Source organism: Palaemon carinicauda, chromosome 1 (genome assembly GCF_036898095.1).
Source record: "Palaemon carinicauda isolate YSFRI2023 chromosome 1, ASM3689809v2, whole genome shotgun sequence".
NCBI lineage: Eukaryota > Metazoa > Arthropoda > Malacostraca > Decapoda > Palaemonidae > Palaemon > Palaemon carinicauda.
The window spans coordinates 117,976,878-117,995,949 of record NC_090725.1 but is presented as its reverse complement, the minus strand read 5'-3'; the positions used below and the strand labels follow the sequence as shown (position 1 = coordinate 117,995,949).

Sequence of the window (19,072 nt, the reverse complement as noted above, 5' to 3'; positions counted from 1 at the left end):
ACTGTCGTCAGTATTTTTTAAACAAACCGTGCTTCAACGATGAGTGCCTGCAGAGATAAAGGAACTGGCTTGAGTGGATCAAGATGTCAAGTGTCTTAATAAGTGGAGTAAGCATATTTTGAGAAAGCAAGCCCAGAGGGATATCCTTGCTTGTGAAAAATGTCATAACTGGTGGACACGTGCTTCGCTTTTGTTACGACTTAACATGAGGTCCAGATGGCATCAGAAATTTGTTCTAAAACATTCCATGGCGTGATCGAAATATGACAAATTCGTAGATAATTTGTATTTTTCCTAGCTATACAAACCTTAACTATTTATTAGGGGTATTACTTTCGGTGGAGTTGAAATGGCGAGCCATTAAAATTTAGCGAGGGTTAACTACCCACACCGCTAGTTAGCGGCGGGGCGGGGTGGGGTGGGAGGGGGGGTTTAAGCTTGCTACTGCTCCCACTCAGACACCTGTGATTTAGCTCACTTTGCTTGGAGGTAGGACTTCAAGGGGGATAGGGCTGGTGGGCAAGTTTGTATAAATACCTAAGATTTGTATAGTTAGGAAAAATACAAATTATCTACGAATTTGTCATTTGTTCCGTAACTGGAATACAAACCACACTATTTATTAAGGGTGACTCACCTATTAGAAAGGGTGGACATCCCTGAAAATCTGGCTTTTGGCTTTACCTTGGGGCTCCTTATGTATGTTAGTACTCAAAAAATAAGGAGTCCCTGCGCCTCGGTAAAACCTTGCTACGCAAGGTCCGTGCCCTACGCAAGCTGTGTGTTGAGATATGCAGAAGTGAGACTGTCTAGGTAAAGTTATTCCGAGTCTCTTGTAGGAAAAATTATATTTTCATTAAACAAATTTTTTAACATACTTACCCAGTAGTTATATATATATATATATATATATATATATATATATATATATATATATATATATATATATATATAGCTTTAGTCCCCGACGTCACGGCAGAAATTTCAAAACTCGCAGCAATCGCCAATTGGGTAGCCAGGTGTACCACCAGTGAGCCCTCTAGCTAGGTACCTGGAACCACTCCAGTGACTCCTCAGATCTTCCATGCCCATAGGTCTCTAGAGGGGAGGAGGGGGGGAATTAAATTATATATAACTACCGGGTAAGTATGTTCAAAAATTAATTTTATTATGAAAATATCATTTTTAAACATCTGACTTACCCAGTAGTTATATATATAGCTGACTGACACCCTTGGTGGAGGGTCAGAGACAGCCAACATTGTTGGAATTTACTTAAGAGTTAATAAACAAGCTTAAGGGTTCGTACCTGATAAGGAAGCTGACTTCAATGAATTCTTTCATTATGTCCGCTTTCCTTACGAGATCCAGCGATCCACCCAGGGGGCTGAAGACCTCTAGGAGCTGTCAAACCGGTCTAAAAACCTCTATGTGACAGGACCTCCTCCAATACCCTTGTTCCGGGCACTCTCAAGGAACAAACTGACCACCTGACTAAAATCAATGATTGTGGAAGATTGTCGTCCAATTTCCACGAACAACCATAAAAATGCAAGAGTTCCAAGAGAAGAAAAGGGTATTAGGTTATGGGAATGTAGTGGTAGAACCTTCCCCCACTAATGCATTCGTTACTACGAATGGTCCCAGAGTGTAGCAGTCCTCATAAAGAGTCTGGACACATTTCAAATAGTATGAGGTGAACACAAATTTACTCCTCCAGAAGGTTGTGTTCATAATGCTTTGTACAGAACTATTCTGTTTGAAGGTTACGGAAGTTGCCACAGCTCTAGCTTCATGTGTCTTGACCTTCAAAAGCTTGAGGTCTACCTCACTACAATGTGAATGAGCCTCTCTTATTAAGAGCATGATGAAGAAGGATAGTTCATTCTTTGACATATGTAACGAAGGCTTCTTGACCGAGCACCAAAGAGCTTCTGACTTGCCTCATAACTCTCCCGTTCTTTCCAGGTAGAGCTTCAGGGCTCTTACTGGGCACAGGACCTTCTTCAATCCCTCACCAACCACATCTGAAAGGTTCGGAATCTCAGAAGCCATGGGCCAGGGTTGAGAAGAGCGTTCATTCTAGCAAGAAAACCTAGCGGCAAAGAGCAGATAGCTTTGTTATTCCTAAAGCCTATGTTCTTGTTAAAGGCATGAATCTCACTGACCCCTATAACTGTCGCCAGACTGACCAAAAAGAGTTTTCATAGGGAGGTCCTAAAACGAAGCTGAGTGCAAGGGCTCCAATCTGTCACTCATTAGTAACTTCAGAACTATATATATCCAGATTCCAAGCTGGTGATTCCTGTTGTTCCTTAGATGTCTCAAGGAATTGAGAAGATCCTGTAGGTTTTTATCATTAGAAAGGTCCAAGTTCCTATGCCTGAAGAAGACCGCTAGCATGCTCCTGTATCCCTTGATGGAAGAAGATGAAAACCTACGTTTCCTTCTAAGGTATAACAGGAAGTCAGCCATCTGAGTCACAAAAGTACTGGAAGAGAAAACAGAGTTGACTCTGCACTATTCTCTAAAAACCTTGATGGTCGAAGACCTCCTTGCTCTTGCAATCGCCCTAGCTGCCTCCTTCGAAAAACGTCTAGCTCTTGTGAGTTTTTCGATAAGCTGAACGCAGTTAGACGAAGAGCTTGGAGGTTTTGATGGTATCTTTCCAAGTGGGGTTGTATGAGTAGATCTACTCTTAAAGGAAGGCTTCTCAGGGTTTCCACCAACCATTCTAGTACCTCTGTGAACCACTCTCTTGAGGGCTAAAAAGAGGCCACTAGAGTCAATCTGGTTCCCTCATGTGACACAAATTTTTTGCTTCACTTTGTGTACAATCGAGAACGGAGGGAATGCATACATGCCCAGGTAAGACCAATCTAAAAGGAAAACGCCTAGATGGACTGCCTCGAGATCTGGCACTGGGGAGCAGTAAGTCTCCAACCTGTTCGTCTTCGAGGTTGCGAACAGGTCTACACAAAGACGATCCCAAAACCGCCACAGGTTTTTGCAGACCTCTTAATGAAGCGTCCATTCTTGTGGACAGAACTTGACCTCTCCTGCCCAGACTGTCTGCCATCACATTTCTTTCCCCCTGAATACACCTTGTTACATTCTTCTCTTTTGTCCAGTAAAGAAGAATTCTCGCAGTCTCGTATAAAGACCTTGAGTGGGTTCCGCCTTGTTTGGCTATGTAGGCCAACGCTGTAGAATTGTAGGCGTTGACCCGCACCACTCTGTTCAGTACTGACCTTTCAAAGGTTTTGAGGGACAACAGGACTGCCAACAGCTCCTTTTGGTTCATGCGAAGGATCTCCTGATCTTTTGACCAGAGACCCGAGATTTCCCACTTGTCCAGTGTTGCTCCCCTCACCAAGTTCGAGGCGTCGGAACACAACACAAGGTCTGGGTTCCTCTGTTCCAAGGAAAGACCTTCTTGAAGTTAGACCGGATCGTTCCACCACTGAAGGCAACCTTTATGGATTCCATAATGGGGATGCAAATTGTCTCTTTCCTTTCCCTTGTTCCAATGGTGTTTGAGGTAGAACTGAAGAGGGTGAAAATTCAGTCTTCTCAGGGAGACAAACAGTTCCGAGGAGAGGGTTCCAGCAGATTCATACACTCTCTCACCGAATACTTCCGTTTCTCTAGAAAGCAATGAAGCTTCAACAGGGCTTGCTCCGTCCTCGAGGCAAACGGAAAAGCCCCAAAAAACTTGACTCTGAATCTCCATCCCCAAATAAAAGATCTCTTGGGATGGCGTCAGTTGAGACTTGTAACTGTTTATCAGAAGACCCAGTTCTTCTGTTAAGTTCAACGTCATCTGCCGATCCTCCAGGCAGTGATTGCAGGAATGAGCTTTGAGTAGGACACGCTCCAGACTGCTCCAACGGCCGCAACCTGGAGCCTGAGGTGTCATGACCCGACGCTGTTGGACAGAGGCAATCTTCCTCTTCAGAGGTCAAGATGCAAGACCCCAGCCCCGTCTCGGCGCTGCGTCATCCGATGAGGACGAAAACACTTTCACCTCGCCTTTCACATGGCGAGGGCAAGCGTCCTGTGAAGCATCAACAGGTACGCTCAGGGGGACGAGTGTTCGGGAGCTAACGCCTCTCGTTTCCTTTCGTCGTTCAACATTCCTTCTCCCAGGGGTTGGGGAGCTTGGAAGAGGTCTATGGCTAGAAGAACGACAGGTCCTAGCAGACGCACCATCTATTTGAGGGGCGGTGCTTAGGCCGAAACAAAAAGCCCAAAACTGGAAAAAACTTCCTCCTTATACACGAACCTCAGGTATTGCTTGAAGTTTGGATGGATGGGGATGTGGAAGTAAGCATCCTGGAGGTCTAAAGAGACCATCCAGTCGTCCTTCTTACTGCTGCTAGGGCTGATTTCGATGTCTCCACGGAGAACTTGTCTTCTGTACAAAGGCGTTGAGAGCACTTACATCCAGGACTGGTCTCTATTGCCGCCTCCTCCAAAAAGAGAGACATTTGATGTTGCATTGCCTGTCTCTTTGACTCCTCTCTGTATTTGGCAGAGAGATCTATCGGAGTTACTATTAAAGGAAATTTCCCTAAGAAAAAGATTTCGCATCCCTCCTTTAGTAACTGAATGGACCAAAGGTCTGCTCCTCTCCTCTCCCAAGTTGTCAGAAGTTGTTAAGTCTGGCTCCTACAGCTGTCTGTGCGACTTGAAAAAGAAGTAGGCAGAACCTTCCTTGCTGTTTTAGACACCAAATCCTGTGTGGCCTTTTGGGCTAAAGCGGAAGAGACTTCTTTGACCAACTCTTGAGGAAAAAGAGAGGAAGAAAAACGGGGGTGTACCTCAATTCTGACTTCTGAATGGGTGTAACCCCAGTGGACAGAAAAGAACACATCTGGCCTCTTTTCTTAAGGACCCCCGCTGAGAAAAGGGTTGCCAACTCATTGGAACCATCTCATAAGGCTTTATCCATGCCTGACATAATGAGGCTGAGATTATCAGTGTCCACATCCTTCAAGGCAGAAACCTTCTTCCCCAAGGCTCCCAGAGTCCAGTCAAGGAAATTGAATACTTCTAAAGCTCTGAAGACGTCTTTGAAAGTATGATCAAGCTCTGGCATTGACCAGAGTATTTTGGTCCTTCTCATGGCCATCTGACGGGGAGCGTCTAATAGACTCGAAAAGTCTCCTTGGGCAGAGGTAGGAACTCCTAAGCCAAGAACTTCTCCCGTCTCATACCAAACACTAGATCTGGAGGCCAATCTAGCCGGGGGGGAAAGAGAAAGAAAGTCTTTCCCTGGTCCTTCTTGGATTGCATCCAGTCTCCCATTCATCCCCAAAGCTCTTTTAGATGATCGAGACAGCACCATCTTTGTAAACAGAAACTCCTTTGACGCCTTCCCAAGCGTCAACTCTGAAGGCGGGGAACGAGGAGCCACAGGCACAAAATAATTTGGAAACTCTTCAGTAAAAACTCTCATGAGTTTCTATAAGTCAAACGAAGGATGAAGGATCTCAGGATCCTTTCCTTCGATACTCCCCTAAAAGATCAGTAGGGGGAAGGAGATCATCGATCCCTTCCTCCTACAATTCTCTAACCGAGGTAGAGACGTCCTGTTTCCTAGGAGTCAACTCCTTAAGGTCCTGACTTCTGGCGTCAATGGGTCCAAGATCATTACGCCTGGCGTCACGTTGTTCCTACGCTTGACGCTCGCGATCATTACGATCGGAACTAAGACGTTCGCGACCTCGACGCTCGGCTCGGCTGACATCATCACGACGTCCGAGGCTCTTACACTCGGTGTCACGTCTAACTGCTTGATGTTCGGCGTCACGTCTAACTGCTTGACGCTTGGCGTTACGTCTAACTATTTGACGCTCGGCGTCACGTCTAACTGCTGACGTTTGACGTCAAGACTAACTGCTTGACGCTCGACATCACGTCTAACTGCTTGACGCTCGGCGTCACGTCTAACTGCAAAGTCTAACTGCTTGATGCTCTAACTGTTTGACACTCTGTGTTATGCGGATCAGTTTCTAGACGCTTAGCAAGAGGATCGTCATTACGACGCTCGGCGTCACGCGTTCGCGATATCATGACTCTTGGCGTCACGCTGTTCCAACGCTTGACTCTCGGAAGAATGACGTTCGCGATCTAGACGCTCGTAACTATGACGTTCGCTCGTCCAACAAGAGAGACATTAGAAGTTGCACTCTGTGTCAAACATCGTGTCTAACTCTTACAGCAGCGTTAGTAGCTTGCCGTCCAATGCGCTCGGCGTTACATGTCATGCTTCCAACTACTCGACGCTTGGCGTGATGTAGACCAATTTCTTAACGCTCAGCGTCTTCCTGACACTAGCGTTATGGCGTTAAGAATCTAAACGCTCGCGTCATGACGAGCAACTCTCTTCTTGTCTAGCAGGAAGGGAAATACGTAAGACGCCAGCCCCGTCTATGAGCTGCATCATCCGTCGGCGAAGATAACACTTTTACCTTGCCTTTCCTATGGCAAGGGTGAGCATTCTGGGACGCGTCAACAGGAAAGCTCGAGGGGACATCTGCTCGGGGGCTAACGCCTTTCGTTTCCTTTCGTGGATCGACATTCCTTCTCCCAAGGGTTGGGGAGCTTGTAAGGGGTCTAGGGCTAGGAGAACAACAGGTACGAGCAGACGTACCCTCCACTGCACAGATTTATCATTGAAACTTGCACTTTTAAACTCTTTCACATCAGATCATAATTACTCTTTCGCCCGGGGTTTGAATGAGAATGCAATAGGATACGATTAATAGTAGAATTCCCAAAATCGAAAAAATAAATAACGATACAAAGTAATTTGTGGGACTGTATCGATCGACTTGAGTACTACGTAGCGTAAATTTAACTGTACGCTAGTTTTATTTAAACTCTGAAAATAGATCGATGATTATCTAAAGAAAAAATACTAATAGGACAAATATTTTCTATTTTAAGAAAATATTTGTCCTATTAGTATATTTCTTTTACAATATAAAAATTAAGTATTTTTGTTGTGTAAGTAGGTATTTTCTTTTCATTTCTTGCAAGTCATACTACGTAGTTTACGTCACCTGATTTGTAACGTCATAATGTTGGCGGAATGATTTCCTTCCGCCATCATGTTTCCAGAGTAGGTTCATTAGTTTTACAGTAAAGGGAAAAAACTCCTAATCCTATCCCTTTCAAGCTACGCACATAGCGATCATATTCCAACCATCAACTCTCAGTCAAAATAAAAAAAAAAACCAAACGAGCGAAAGCCAAAGGCAAATTGTACATCACCAAGATAACTGTAATTATACAGGTTACAGCGAGTGAAAAATCCAACGATGTTGCCCGTGCGGCGGCAGGGAAGATGAGGAATCACTGGAATGGTTCAAGGTACCTAGCTAGAGGGCGCACTGGTGGTACACCTAGCTACCCAATCAGCGATTGCCGCGAGTTTTGAAATTTCTGCCGTGACGTCAGGGACTAAAGCTAGATATATAACTACCGGGTAAATCAGATGTTTAAAAACTGTTGTAACCAAGACTTCCCCAATACCACCTCGCCAGGGTATGGGGACGCAACAATATTAGCTTAATACTAGGTGCACAAGGGAGCATGGTTTACCTGCAGTGGTTTAGGGTCAGCTTATGCAGAGGACCCAGGATGCTGCTTTCCCCAATAGAGGGGAGGATGAAGAAAAGAATAAGAGCCAGTCAAATCTTTTCATTCACGCAGACTAAAACCGGGTAACAGTGCCCTCAACCTTCTGCTACTTATCCAATAAGAAGCTTGAGGTATACAACCAGCTGTTGTGCAGCCATCACAGGACCGATAGAGATCGTATCGAGTTCCTGTGGGTCACGTCTTGCAGGAAAAAGGTTGTGAAAGTCACCTGGAGCATTCACATCCTATCTTGTAAAAACCTGCGTCACAGAGTAATCTTTTTAGAAGGGCCAGGGGCATAGCTATGCCCCTGACATCATGAGTCGTCATGTTGGGTGAGGCTCTAGATTCAGGGCATAATTGGTGACTCTGTGAATCGAACATGGATGATGTTTTGGTGAACCTTCTTTAGTCTTTCCCAGTGCTGATGACAAGAAAAGGGACCGAGGTGGGCTGTTGCCGTTCTCTTAAGGTAGTCTCTCATATCTTACCCTGGGTACAGTAACGGATGATCTGGATCGTCCGTTACCGAGTGGAGACCTGTGTAGGATCCCTCACCTCTGGAGACTGTGTCTGGCGACATACTCGGAGACAAAACTGAACGTTGCCTTTCGCCCTTCTCATTAATGGGCGATGTCGAAAGGGAGACCATGAAGTTCCTTGACTCGTATGGCTGCTGTCAGATTGCGTAGGAACATTGTCTTCTTAAACCAGGTGAAAATTTGTTGCCTAGTGAAGTGGAACATAAGGAGGTCTTTTTAGAGACCGGAGAATTTGAATCATGCTCCGAGAGGAAGGTCTCAATTACAACTGGGGAAAGGCAAGTTGTAAGTCTGTAAGAGTTAAGAAAGGTCTAGCGATGAGAGGATGTCCCTTCCTTTCAGTTTGAAGGCGAAGGCTCAAGATTGAGTGATCGTCTTTACCTGTTGAAACTGAAAAGGGGGTCTTTTCCTCTTGCATATACTCGAGGATTCCGCTATTGCTGGAATAGAGGTAACAAGTGAAGAGAGACACTTTCCCATGACACCAACCACAGAAAATGTTATACTGCCTGGTAGACTGATGCTGAGGAATTCCTCAGATATCTAGACAACCTTTTCGCAACTTATTGCGAAAAGCCTCTGTGAGAGAGGAGGTACTGAATAGTCTCCAGGCGTACAATCATAGCAAAGCTATAGCTTGTGGTAGGTGTCGAAGTACGGCTGTCTGTGATGTGGAGAGGCTTCTCTTGGAGAGACTATCAGGAGGTGCAGAAGGTTTGGAAACCGTTCTGCATAATGCCATAGCGGAGCTATGAGAGTCCTTGAGAGGCTGACCGATGTTCTAGCCTTCTTTAGAGCCCTTCTCCAGACAAAACAGGGACGAGACCCAAACGTTATTGTTGTACCCACCATTACTGGCCTGTTCCTTGCCAGAGAGCCTTGGGGTCTAGGGCTGGGGAGCAACGGCAGCCTGAGGTTCAGGGGCGTTGCGAACAGATCCCCAGTGGCACCAAATGGACTTTGGCCCATCTTAGTGTTTATACTGTTAGATGGGAAGAGGCTGCAAGCAAGTTCCTTCTTGCTTGTCGATGTGAGCCTCTATGTAGTGTGTGGTATTGTCGCCCAACACATCACTGAGTGGTACGGTCTGTTAGGAACCGATGAGGCTGCTGAAGGACCAGAAAGTTGGCCTTCATCTCTTAAGAGATTTAAGTGAAGGTACTTTCGGACTCTGTTCAGAGGGCTGAGGTCGTGTGGTGCAGCACTATGGTCCCTCCTCTCTCCTTTTGATGTGTTATAAGCACAGCATCAAGTCCGAGGGGTGGAAAAGGATGAGAAGGTTATACCACTCTCTAGATTCTCGACTGACACCCATCCCTTGAGGTTTGTCCAAACTTCTGGTCCCATGGGGGTCAGAATGTCTGGGGGATCGAGAGCCTGATTCCAATCGGACTCAAGTCACTCTGGGATGGGAGTTCTTCTCATTTTGAGAAATTTTTATGGAGATTGGTGTCTAGAATCACTCCCAGATACACCAGTCTTCTGAGTGGGAAGTAGGGACTTCCACTGGTTGATCACTGGATCTTGGTAAAAAAGACTTCGGAAGTTCCGGTGCTAATGCAAGGTTGCCACCGAGTCTGCTAAGATCAGTCCGTTGTCCCGAAACGGAGGAGACAGAAGCCGAACCTGTGAGACCAGGATGGGTATAGTGGAAAGACCGAAGCACGGTGCCCTGAACTGGTATTTCTTGTTTGTCTAGACTGAATCTTTCACCCTTCCTAGATGGATGGTTTGGGCCTGGAAGTATGTGTCATTTAGGTCCAGTGTGCAAATGAAGACCTGAGTTCTTAGCCCTTGTCCGAACTCCAACATGGTGTGGACATCGACCCAAAGGGGTCTTGGCTCGTGGCGTAAAGGATCGGACACGATACCCTGTGTAAGGATTCTTCCCTGAGAGAGAATTCCTTTAACTGATAGATGGAAGGCAACGCTTAACCCTACCATGCGCCCTGATGAGATTGATGCTATTCCTTAGAGCAGAATCAGTCTGGCGAATGTTAATCAATGGTTAACGGTTGGGTATCGTGGTTACTGTGTAGTTGGAGAGTGCTCGCAAGTAGTCCCCTGTCGACAAGCCGCTGATGAGGGATGTCGATCGTTTGCCAATCATTTTAGTGGATTGGTGTGATGGCAAACGGCCAGTAGCAAGAAGTGTGTTGTATACCTTCTGATCTAGGGAACTACGGGCAAAGGTTGAATAGTGAGTCCGAGTCACGAACTGTTCGCGAATTGTCGATGATCGGTGAATCGGCAGTCTATGAGCCGAAGATGGTAACTGACAGCAAATGAAGGCTGTCTGGTCAGTCAGCCAAGGTAGGTTGGCAATAAATGAATTGGTAATCTGCTTTGAGAGCAGAGACAGCAGAATGGTTTAATGATAGTCAGATAGTCAAATGGCTCATCTACCTCCAGGCTCATATACAGAGCTTAAGGTAGGTCAGGGTTCTCAACTGGAGCGTCTAATGGACCTGCCTCAGGGGACCTTCCTTCTGTCTCTACCAAATGGGCTTCCCTTGCCTTGGAAATCTTAGGTTTTGTTTTGGTGTCCTTGGATTCCCTTCACGTAGGGAAGTGTTCCTCCAAGATGTTGGAAGGAGAACTTGAGTGGGTTTCGGAACACCATTGACCAAAGCCTTGGGTGCAGGAGCCGTAGGCTCTTCCTCTGGTGGAGGTAAGGAAACTGGAAACTAGTCCAAAGGCACTGCCTCAATTTCTTGAGGGTTGAAGGGTTGAATAGAGATCTCCCTGGGCAAGCCAATATCTCTGCTTGTCCTACGATGGATGAGATCTCCGTGTGGTGGAGTTACGCCTCTCATCCTTCTCTTCTCTCTCTTTGTCATGGTTTCCTTCGCCTTCACTGGAGTAAAGGGAAGGTTTTCCAGATAAGGATCAGAAGCTGGAGGCACCTGGGCACTAACTAGATCAAGATGGAGAAGATTTTTGTGCCCTGTCTGACAAATATCTCCTTCTAGGGTCCGAACTCCTATGAGACAAACGAGTCTGACTCAAAGGGAATCCAAAGACTGGCCTTGACTGAAACAATAGGAGGCTGTGGCGGTGGAGGAGCAACACCCAAGGACTTCTGCCGGGTAGTTAGGAAGGAGCTAACCCATGCAGGGAGCTTAGCACCCCTCTGATAAGTCCTGGGTTTCCCTAGAGAATCCAGGGGGAGGAGAATGTCTTTTAGGAGGAGCCATAGAGGAAGCCTACGCAGACGTAGGAGAGAGTCTCTGAGGCAACCGGAGGTCCTCCTTCGTCAAGCGAAGGAGACAGTCCGGACTAATAGCTGCGTTGGCATACCTATTAGGAGGCTCCTTAAACCCTTCTGGGAAGGGTATAGGCCTGCCGCTTAAGGTGGTAGAAGCCGGAGGCGAAGGTGTTGGTACCGCACTTGCTTGCAGTTCCGATACCTCTACTCCTGAATATAACTAGTTTTGCGCAACAATGGGTGTGATTCACGAGTGTCAGTGCTCGTAAAACGAGCCCTAGGAGCCATACTGGATGTTGGAAGCCTTGAGCCTTCTTGTTGCTTCAGAGAACTACCTACACTAGACGTAATCAGCAGGGGGGGCCTCTGAGTAGGGGCAACTCTGAGCGTTGGTGAATGCGTCAAGGAGCATGGCGAGCGTAGCAAGAGCGAACGCTGTACTAAAGCACCCCAGGCAGCAAAGAGCACTAAAGGTAGCTTAGCTGGACGCCTGTCTACAGAATGTCCTGTCTCACGATCAGGGTTGGTCCGAGGTCATTTAGGTGAGGGAGAGACATGCTGATGGACTGCGTGTGCACTTACCTCTTCCCCTAGATGAGGAGCGTTTAGACCTTGATCGTGAAGGCGCGTTTGCAATCATAAACAATACTCTTCATGATCACGAGCGCCTAGCCCTCCATCTAAACAGAGTGAATGTCTCGAGTGCCTAGCTCGCGAAAGTGAGCGTTAGTCTCGCGATCGTGAACGTCGTTCTCGCCAATGGCGCCCTTGCGAGCGTGAACATTGCTCTCGTAAATGGAAGCTTCATCCTCGCGAATGTGAGCGTCATCTTCGTGATCTAGATCGAATCGATCTAGAACATGAACGTCCAGCCCTAGGTCTAGACTCAGTTGCTCGTGATCGTGAAGAATGCGAGCGCAAGACTTTACCTCGTGAAAAGGAACGCCTCCGAGGAGGGCATTGAGACCGTTGGTCTCGTGAGCGTGAAGCTCTAGAGCAAGAATGCCTTCTGGACAAAGAACGCTGATATCGCAATGACCTGCGATCTGAATGATCTTCAGATAGTCGCGAGCGACGATCAGAAGTGTCCCGAAGGACAAGGAGATGGAGAAACTCGTCCTGTCTCGCCGCTGGTGGATGAAATGCTGGTCTCCTGAATATCATCTCCCGAAGCCGCAGTATTCCTGTGGAGAGAAACAGAAGCTGAGGGTTAATGGACGACAATGTCCCAAGATGGCGATCAGGACTGTTGTCAGCAGGAGGTCGTTGGAGGGGCGAATGCGAGCAATCGTCTCGTCCATGCGTGGAAGGTCCAGGAGAGGGCGACAGATGTACTTCGCAAACCTCCAAAGCGTAGAATGTTGAAGGCTCTGGAGAAGGATCCTTCCTGGCACTGCGTTGAAGGAGTCGAAGAAGCTCCTACTTCGAAGTGGGTGCAGAAATCCTAAGGGACAGCCACGCCTGCAACACATCTGCAAGAGAAAATGGCTCCCCAGTGGTTGGAGGTGAAGTTGTTCCTCTAGGGGAAGCCACAACACCCCCCCCCCCGGCCCCAAGTATACCAGGGTTGCCAAGGAGTTATACGTTCTGCGCTCCTGCTCGACCAGCCCACGGAAGAGCGTGAACAAGAAAGAGCTTTAGAAAGAGATTTGGGGGTGCGAGAAGAAGATGCACTCTCTTCAACCCTGAGGGAAAAAGATCGCACTTAGCCTTCTTCTTTCTTTCCGTCCAAATTTCTCCCATTGGGAGGCAGGCCAATCCCTACACTCTACACAAGGCAAACCCTGCTCACAGTGATGCCCTCTATACAAAGAACACCGAGTGTGGTTCGGTAGCCAGCGATGACACGCAGGTACAGCACGCAGCACCCTCACACCCAGAACAGGTCCGCATGAGGACGATCAAAAGAAGCACAAGCACACCTGAAAAGAGAAAGAAAAAATTAAAAACTCAATGGCAGCCTTTGGAGGACAGTGAGGAGACGTCCACTCTCTACAAGTCAAAAGGAAAAAGTGACGTAATTCACGACCGTTAGTGTTTATATAGAGGCGGCTGGGTACACCACAGCCAAACCCGGTCTACCCGCTCAAGCGGTTAGGCAGGGTTGCCATCTCGCACATTTAGTCTAATGGCTACCTTCTAGCTTCGCCAAAAGATAATCCACACGAATAACGTAAGGTTTATTAGTATGGGAACAATGACAAATTTGGAAGTAATTTGTCTTTTTCCAAACTATACAAACCTAAGTTCTTTACTTAGAATATATGTTTCAGCACGAGCTGGATTTAGCCATAAAAACTTTCACGTGAGGTGTCAACAACCCTCTGCTAGTTAGCAAAATTTAGGCTATCATAAAGTAATGGGTGTTTCTGGCAAAATAAACCTGTATTCATCAAAAATTAAATAAAGTAATGATTCAATCATCAACCTGAATGAAAATGTTTTACATACCGTTACAAAAGCAGTAGCACCTGGGTTCTGATACTGGGTTAACAAAGCCTCAACAGGGAGCTGAATACTCTCGTGGTCTTTAACCCTTCGATTAACATGAATTAACAGCTCCATTACCTTTAATTAAGAATAAAAATTTAAATAATTAAATTTAAACCATTAAAGGCAAGTAATATAATTTTAATTCAATTATATAAAAGTGGTTAAACATTCAGCATAAAATCTCAAATTATTGTATCCTTAATGACTGTACTAATTGGAAGAAAAAAAAAAATATTTACCTTTTTCCGAACAGGTTCATGAGGTGAAGCTAACTTTAAAATAACAGGTGCAAGAAATTTGAGAAGTTCTTCCTGAAGTGCTTCATCTGTTGCTGCAGATCCAATACGAAGAAATACTCTTTCAACAAGAACTGAAACGAATAGCAAGTCTAATTTTAAGTCATTTCAATACATCATACAATAAGATGTTATAGAATGAAAGCCAAACTCTGGCTGATACAATTTTCATTGCAAAGTAGAAATAAAATACAGTACTGAATAGCAAACACAGAATAAAAACCAAACTTTCCATTCCTGACGTTTCATGAAGATGAACCTCTGTAGCTTATTTTATAGAGCATCTATTTTTTTTTTTTACATTTCCGTTGGGAAAAACAAATGCTTAAAGTAATATAATCTTTGCAACTGAATATGACAATCTTCAAGGGGGGTATTTGAAAAAAAGTTTTTTTATTAATAACTCGGGGGTTCTTTTGCATGAATCAGTTTGAACTTTTGGTCATGTGTTAAGTTTATGTATAGCAAAAAAGGCAGTATTCGTATCTTATTTGCCCTCTCCCCCATTTCTTTGGTACCCCTGCCCACCCAAAAAATTCTATAAAGAATAATTGCACCAAAATTATAGCAATCTAAAAACTCAGGTCTACATGGTAGACAGATGATATTTAGTAGAATGAAGTAATAAAGCGTCCAAAGGGATTAAGGAGGTACAGTAGATGGAGAAAGCTGGCCAGAAACATTGACCCCACATAGAAGTGGGAAAAGATGCAGACAAAGAAGAAGAAGAGGTAATAAACGGATTTTGGGCGAAGCAAAAAATCTATTTTTGGGTGAGATGGCCATGACGTCCTGATGGAAGGTTCCTTTAGTAGCTTCCTAAGGGTATATATGACTACAGTAATATTCCCAGAGAATCAAACTAAAGGTTTCAGAGAATTCTAACTTCTGGCGCAAGTACCCTTAAGATTTACTCTCAAGGATATCATATATAATCAGGGGACATATTCTTGACACGCCACATGGCAATCTGTACCCCAAATAGCCTTTACGCTTCGAGGGGGATACTTGGCAGAATTAGAAGGGTAGCCGCATCAGAGGTTACCCTAGTTCCCCTATTACTATCGAGTATCACAACCGCGCCAATTCCCTCAGGCGGTCATTCCTTGTAGCGTTGAGCATGGTGCTACAGATACAGTAGTTTGGGAGGGAAACTGTGAAGATCATTTCTTTAGAAAAGAAGGGTGGGTCCATCAGGACGTCATGGCCATCTCACCCAAAAATAGATTTTTCACTTTGCTCAAAATCCGATTTTTGGGCTCAAGCCATGATGTCCTGATGGAAGCATACCAAAGAATTAATGTACCTGTGGATTTTCATCAGTGCCTTAACCTTGGGACAATATTTCTACGGCCAAAAAGGCCCAATTGAGACAAATGACGTTACCGTTATCCGTCATTATCACTAAGCATAACAATGTTAGTGCTTCCTGCCCCTGCAGGGAAGTCATTTTAGACGGTAGAAAAGGGGCCTCAAGGTAGCAAATATTGTATGAACAAACATAAGTATACACAGAGTACAAACGGTCTCAAGGTTTGTATATATTGTCGAACCAATACCAGTGTCCCTATTCATTGTTAGTAAGTATACAATGATATGAGAAATACTTACATGAGTAAGTCAAGGAACTCTGGTATCTTAAACATGCAATTGTCGGGCGAATTAGGACGCAACTGCAGTTTAATAGACATTTATTTCTAATAAATGACTAAATGCTAAATGAATGTAGCATGATAAGGGAATTATACAAGAGGCATATACAGAAATTAATGTTCCCTTTTTTGAAAGGGGAAGAAATGATGAGTGCCACTCTCAGACTGAAGAAAAGCTCTTTTAATAAGACTTCTCTTTATAATTTCTGTACATAATATAGTCTATCAACACTGTGTACTATGTACACACGGCACTAGTGTTATCTGTATAATTTCACACCTGAGATTTTGAACAGATTTGGTGTTACCTTGGCAACACTTATTCAAAGGGAGGTCACACGAAAAATGGTGACCCCTTCTCCCTTTAATTGATAGTCCCAATCAATTGACTGTTCATCGCAGAGCTAGACGACAGGGTCCAAAATACCACCTGCCGCCACCACATAATGTTTCAATTCATAGACTTGCTTAGCAGTGTGTCTGTAAGACACTCTGGACGACCTCCGTCCAGTAAATGAGCGAAGAGGCTTAAGTCCACATACTGAAAAGTTCAGTGATGAAGCAATTTTTCTCGGATCACTATCTGCAGGAGTACTGTCAGGATCCGCTCCGCAAATAAGGTAGGTGAGCTTCGCCCTCAGTTGTTAGGGATAGTTTGATCCAGAGGTTTCTCCTGTAAAGAGCTGTTTTCTCCTGAAGTCTGAGGTTCTACGAAGACAGACCTTAGGCATACTAGCAGACATAGAGAGACATCTTCCTTCAGTGGGCAGATTCTCCAGGAACCCCACCTCTTAGTGGGTAGCTCTTCCTTAGCAAGAAAGGTTGAATCAGGAAAGAGATTCAGTTCTCCCACTTCTGTGAACTGAATGTGGCCCTCATCTCCAGATAGGGCCACTATTTCACTAACTCTAGCCCCGGAGGCTATAGCGAAGAGAAAAATAACCTTTTGGGTTAGATCCTTGAGGGAACAATCTTCATTGTTCACAGGTGAGGCATAATGTAGGACCTTGTCCAAAGACCATGAGATGGGCTTCGATGGTGCTGCAGGCCTAAGCCTGCACATGTCTTCGGAATCTTATTAAAGATTTCATTTGTCAGATCCACTTAAAGGGCATATAGTAGAGGTCTAGTCAAGGCTGACTTGCACGTAGATATTGGTCCATGGATCCAAAGATCCAACCAAGCAAGTTCTCTCACAAAGCCGGCCATACTCTTGGTGTTTACTCAAGGGTTCACATGGGGACAGGACCGAGGAACCAATCTTCTCACAGTATCCAAGGATGCACTGCCTCCTCTCTCAAAGGTCATCGTGCTGTTGGCCGCCAGACCTTGATTATAAAGGTGGACAGAGAAGGACAGGCATAAGATCATGAGATTCCTTTCGGTCCTTTTGCTTTTACAAAGCAACTTACTTTTCCCAAGAAGACTCGTATTGTCTTCTAGTTGACTAGACTTGTATTCTTCTAGGAATTCTATATTGCCTTCTGAGATCCCAAGTCTTTTCCTAACCATTAGGGCAAGAAATTCATAAGATGAAGGGATCGGGTGCTCTGTGATAAATCGAAGGCAGAAAACTTCTAAACCTCCTGGATAATCCTAGGTACAGAACTAGGACCAGCCTCAGCCTCAGTTCCTTCATTACAGGGAACGGGGTGCTCTTGGGCTACTTGGGAGCCAACAGAGCCCCCTTCCCTGGAAGGGTCTCAGCATGTTGAGGGCCTTCCGCAGGAGATTGGATGGGCTGAACAGGAATTCCTAAGTTCATACCTTCTACCCTAGAGATATGATGTCTGTTATCTCCACTAGAGGATCCTCGTATGGGGCTATATATCGAGGTAGTATCTTGATGACGCTCGTGATGAAAAGATCGATCTGCAGCTCGGGGACTTGTTCCCATCTGGGAGAGAATAGGTCTGCGTCCGCGGACCATTCCAACTCTATCGGCTTGAGCCCGAGAAGAGCATCCACTGTCACCTTGCGGATCATTTATACATGAGCTGCTGATAGGTGCCATTCCTTTAGGGAAGGGATGGCTAACATCACCTAATTAAATGAGACGTCCCCTATCCTCGACAGTTTCGATGCCTCATTATCGCTTCGATGCCTCATTATCGCTTCGATTCCCCAGATCAGCCTGAGGAGGTCTGATCTGCGTGGAGAGAGTTTCCCCACCCATTACAGGGCTAACATGGCCTACGGGCTTTTGGCCTTTGGTCATTGTAGGGTAAGCGAAGAAGGAACGACCATAATCGGTCCTTTTAGAACTCTTCGAGCGTTTGATGCGTATCTTCTCCAGCCTCTTAACGCATCTTACAGCTGTGCTCTTAGCACTGGGTCTGTCATTATCGTGAACAGGAGAGAGTTCAAAACTCCTCCCTGTTAGCGTCTTGGAATCCTGACTGATTACCATAGTCTCTTGACCGACCTTGCGATCTCCTTTTACAGTACATCCTCAAGGGAAAGGGGAGTTGGGATGACCACAGGTTTCAACAGTTTTTTTTTTTTTTTTTAACATTGAAGCCCTTGAGCTGGAGAGAATCGAGACTTCTTGAAGCTATCTTGCATCCCTGATGTTCCGGGGGCCGGATCATTTCCATGGATGCTGATAGACCAGCCACTTCGGGTGCTGCCCACCCCAGCCTGTCGTCCAGGTCCGTTGTTGCCTGAACTATTTCTAGGCTTGATTTTGCTTGACTGTGTCTGCTAATTCCGTGAAGATACCTCGGACTGAATCTAGTCCAACGAGAATCTTGTCTAGGATACATGTTATCTTCTGTAACTTGGATCCTAGGTAGGAGGGGAGTGGGTGACTGAATGGAAGTTTCAGGTCTGACCAGACTGCAAACACCCCTTATTGAATAAGGTCCTTATGTTCAGAAGGATTAACATTCTGAACTTGTTGTTTTATTTGAACTTGTTGAGTGGCGACAAGTCCAGAATGACTCAGAGTTTTCTTGAGTCCTTCTCGTGAACACCAAACAGCCTTCCCTGGAAATCGATGGACTCTACTTTCCTTACCGCTGGTATGCTCTAGAGCTCTAAGGTATACTCTTCCAGGAGGGTTTTGGAATGTAGGAAGAATTGAGAAAATGATGGTGGAGGTATGTCTATTACCATCCTAGTCCCATCTTGATTAGGCCTTGGACCAAAGGATCGAAGGTCCAGCAATCCTGAAGGAGCCTCCTTCCTACCAGAAGCGTTTGTTTGCTTCACATGATCAGAAGGATTACA

The 19,072-nt window shown here is 45.5% G+C and overlaps 1 protein-coding gene across 1 annotated transcript in view; it reads right to left on the bottom strand.

Moving 5' to 3' along the window:
* Positions 1 to 19,072, bottom strand: part of LOC137651178 (proteasome adapter and scaffold protein ECM29) — a 439,426-nt gene that overhangs the window by 390,946 nt on the left and 29,408 nt on the right. Inside the window, exons 2-3 of the mRNA XM_068384329.1 lie at positions 14,133 to 14,263; positions 13,852 to 13,968 (exon numbers count right to left, since the gene is read on the bottom strand). Coding sequence (XP_068240430.1) covers positions 13,852 to 13,968; positions 14,133 to 14,263 — 248 coding nt within the window. The remainder of the gene's footprint in view (positions 1 to 13,851; positions 13,969 to 14,132; positions 14,264 to 19,072) is intronic.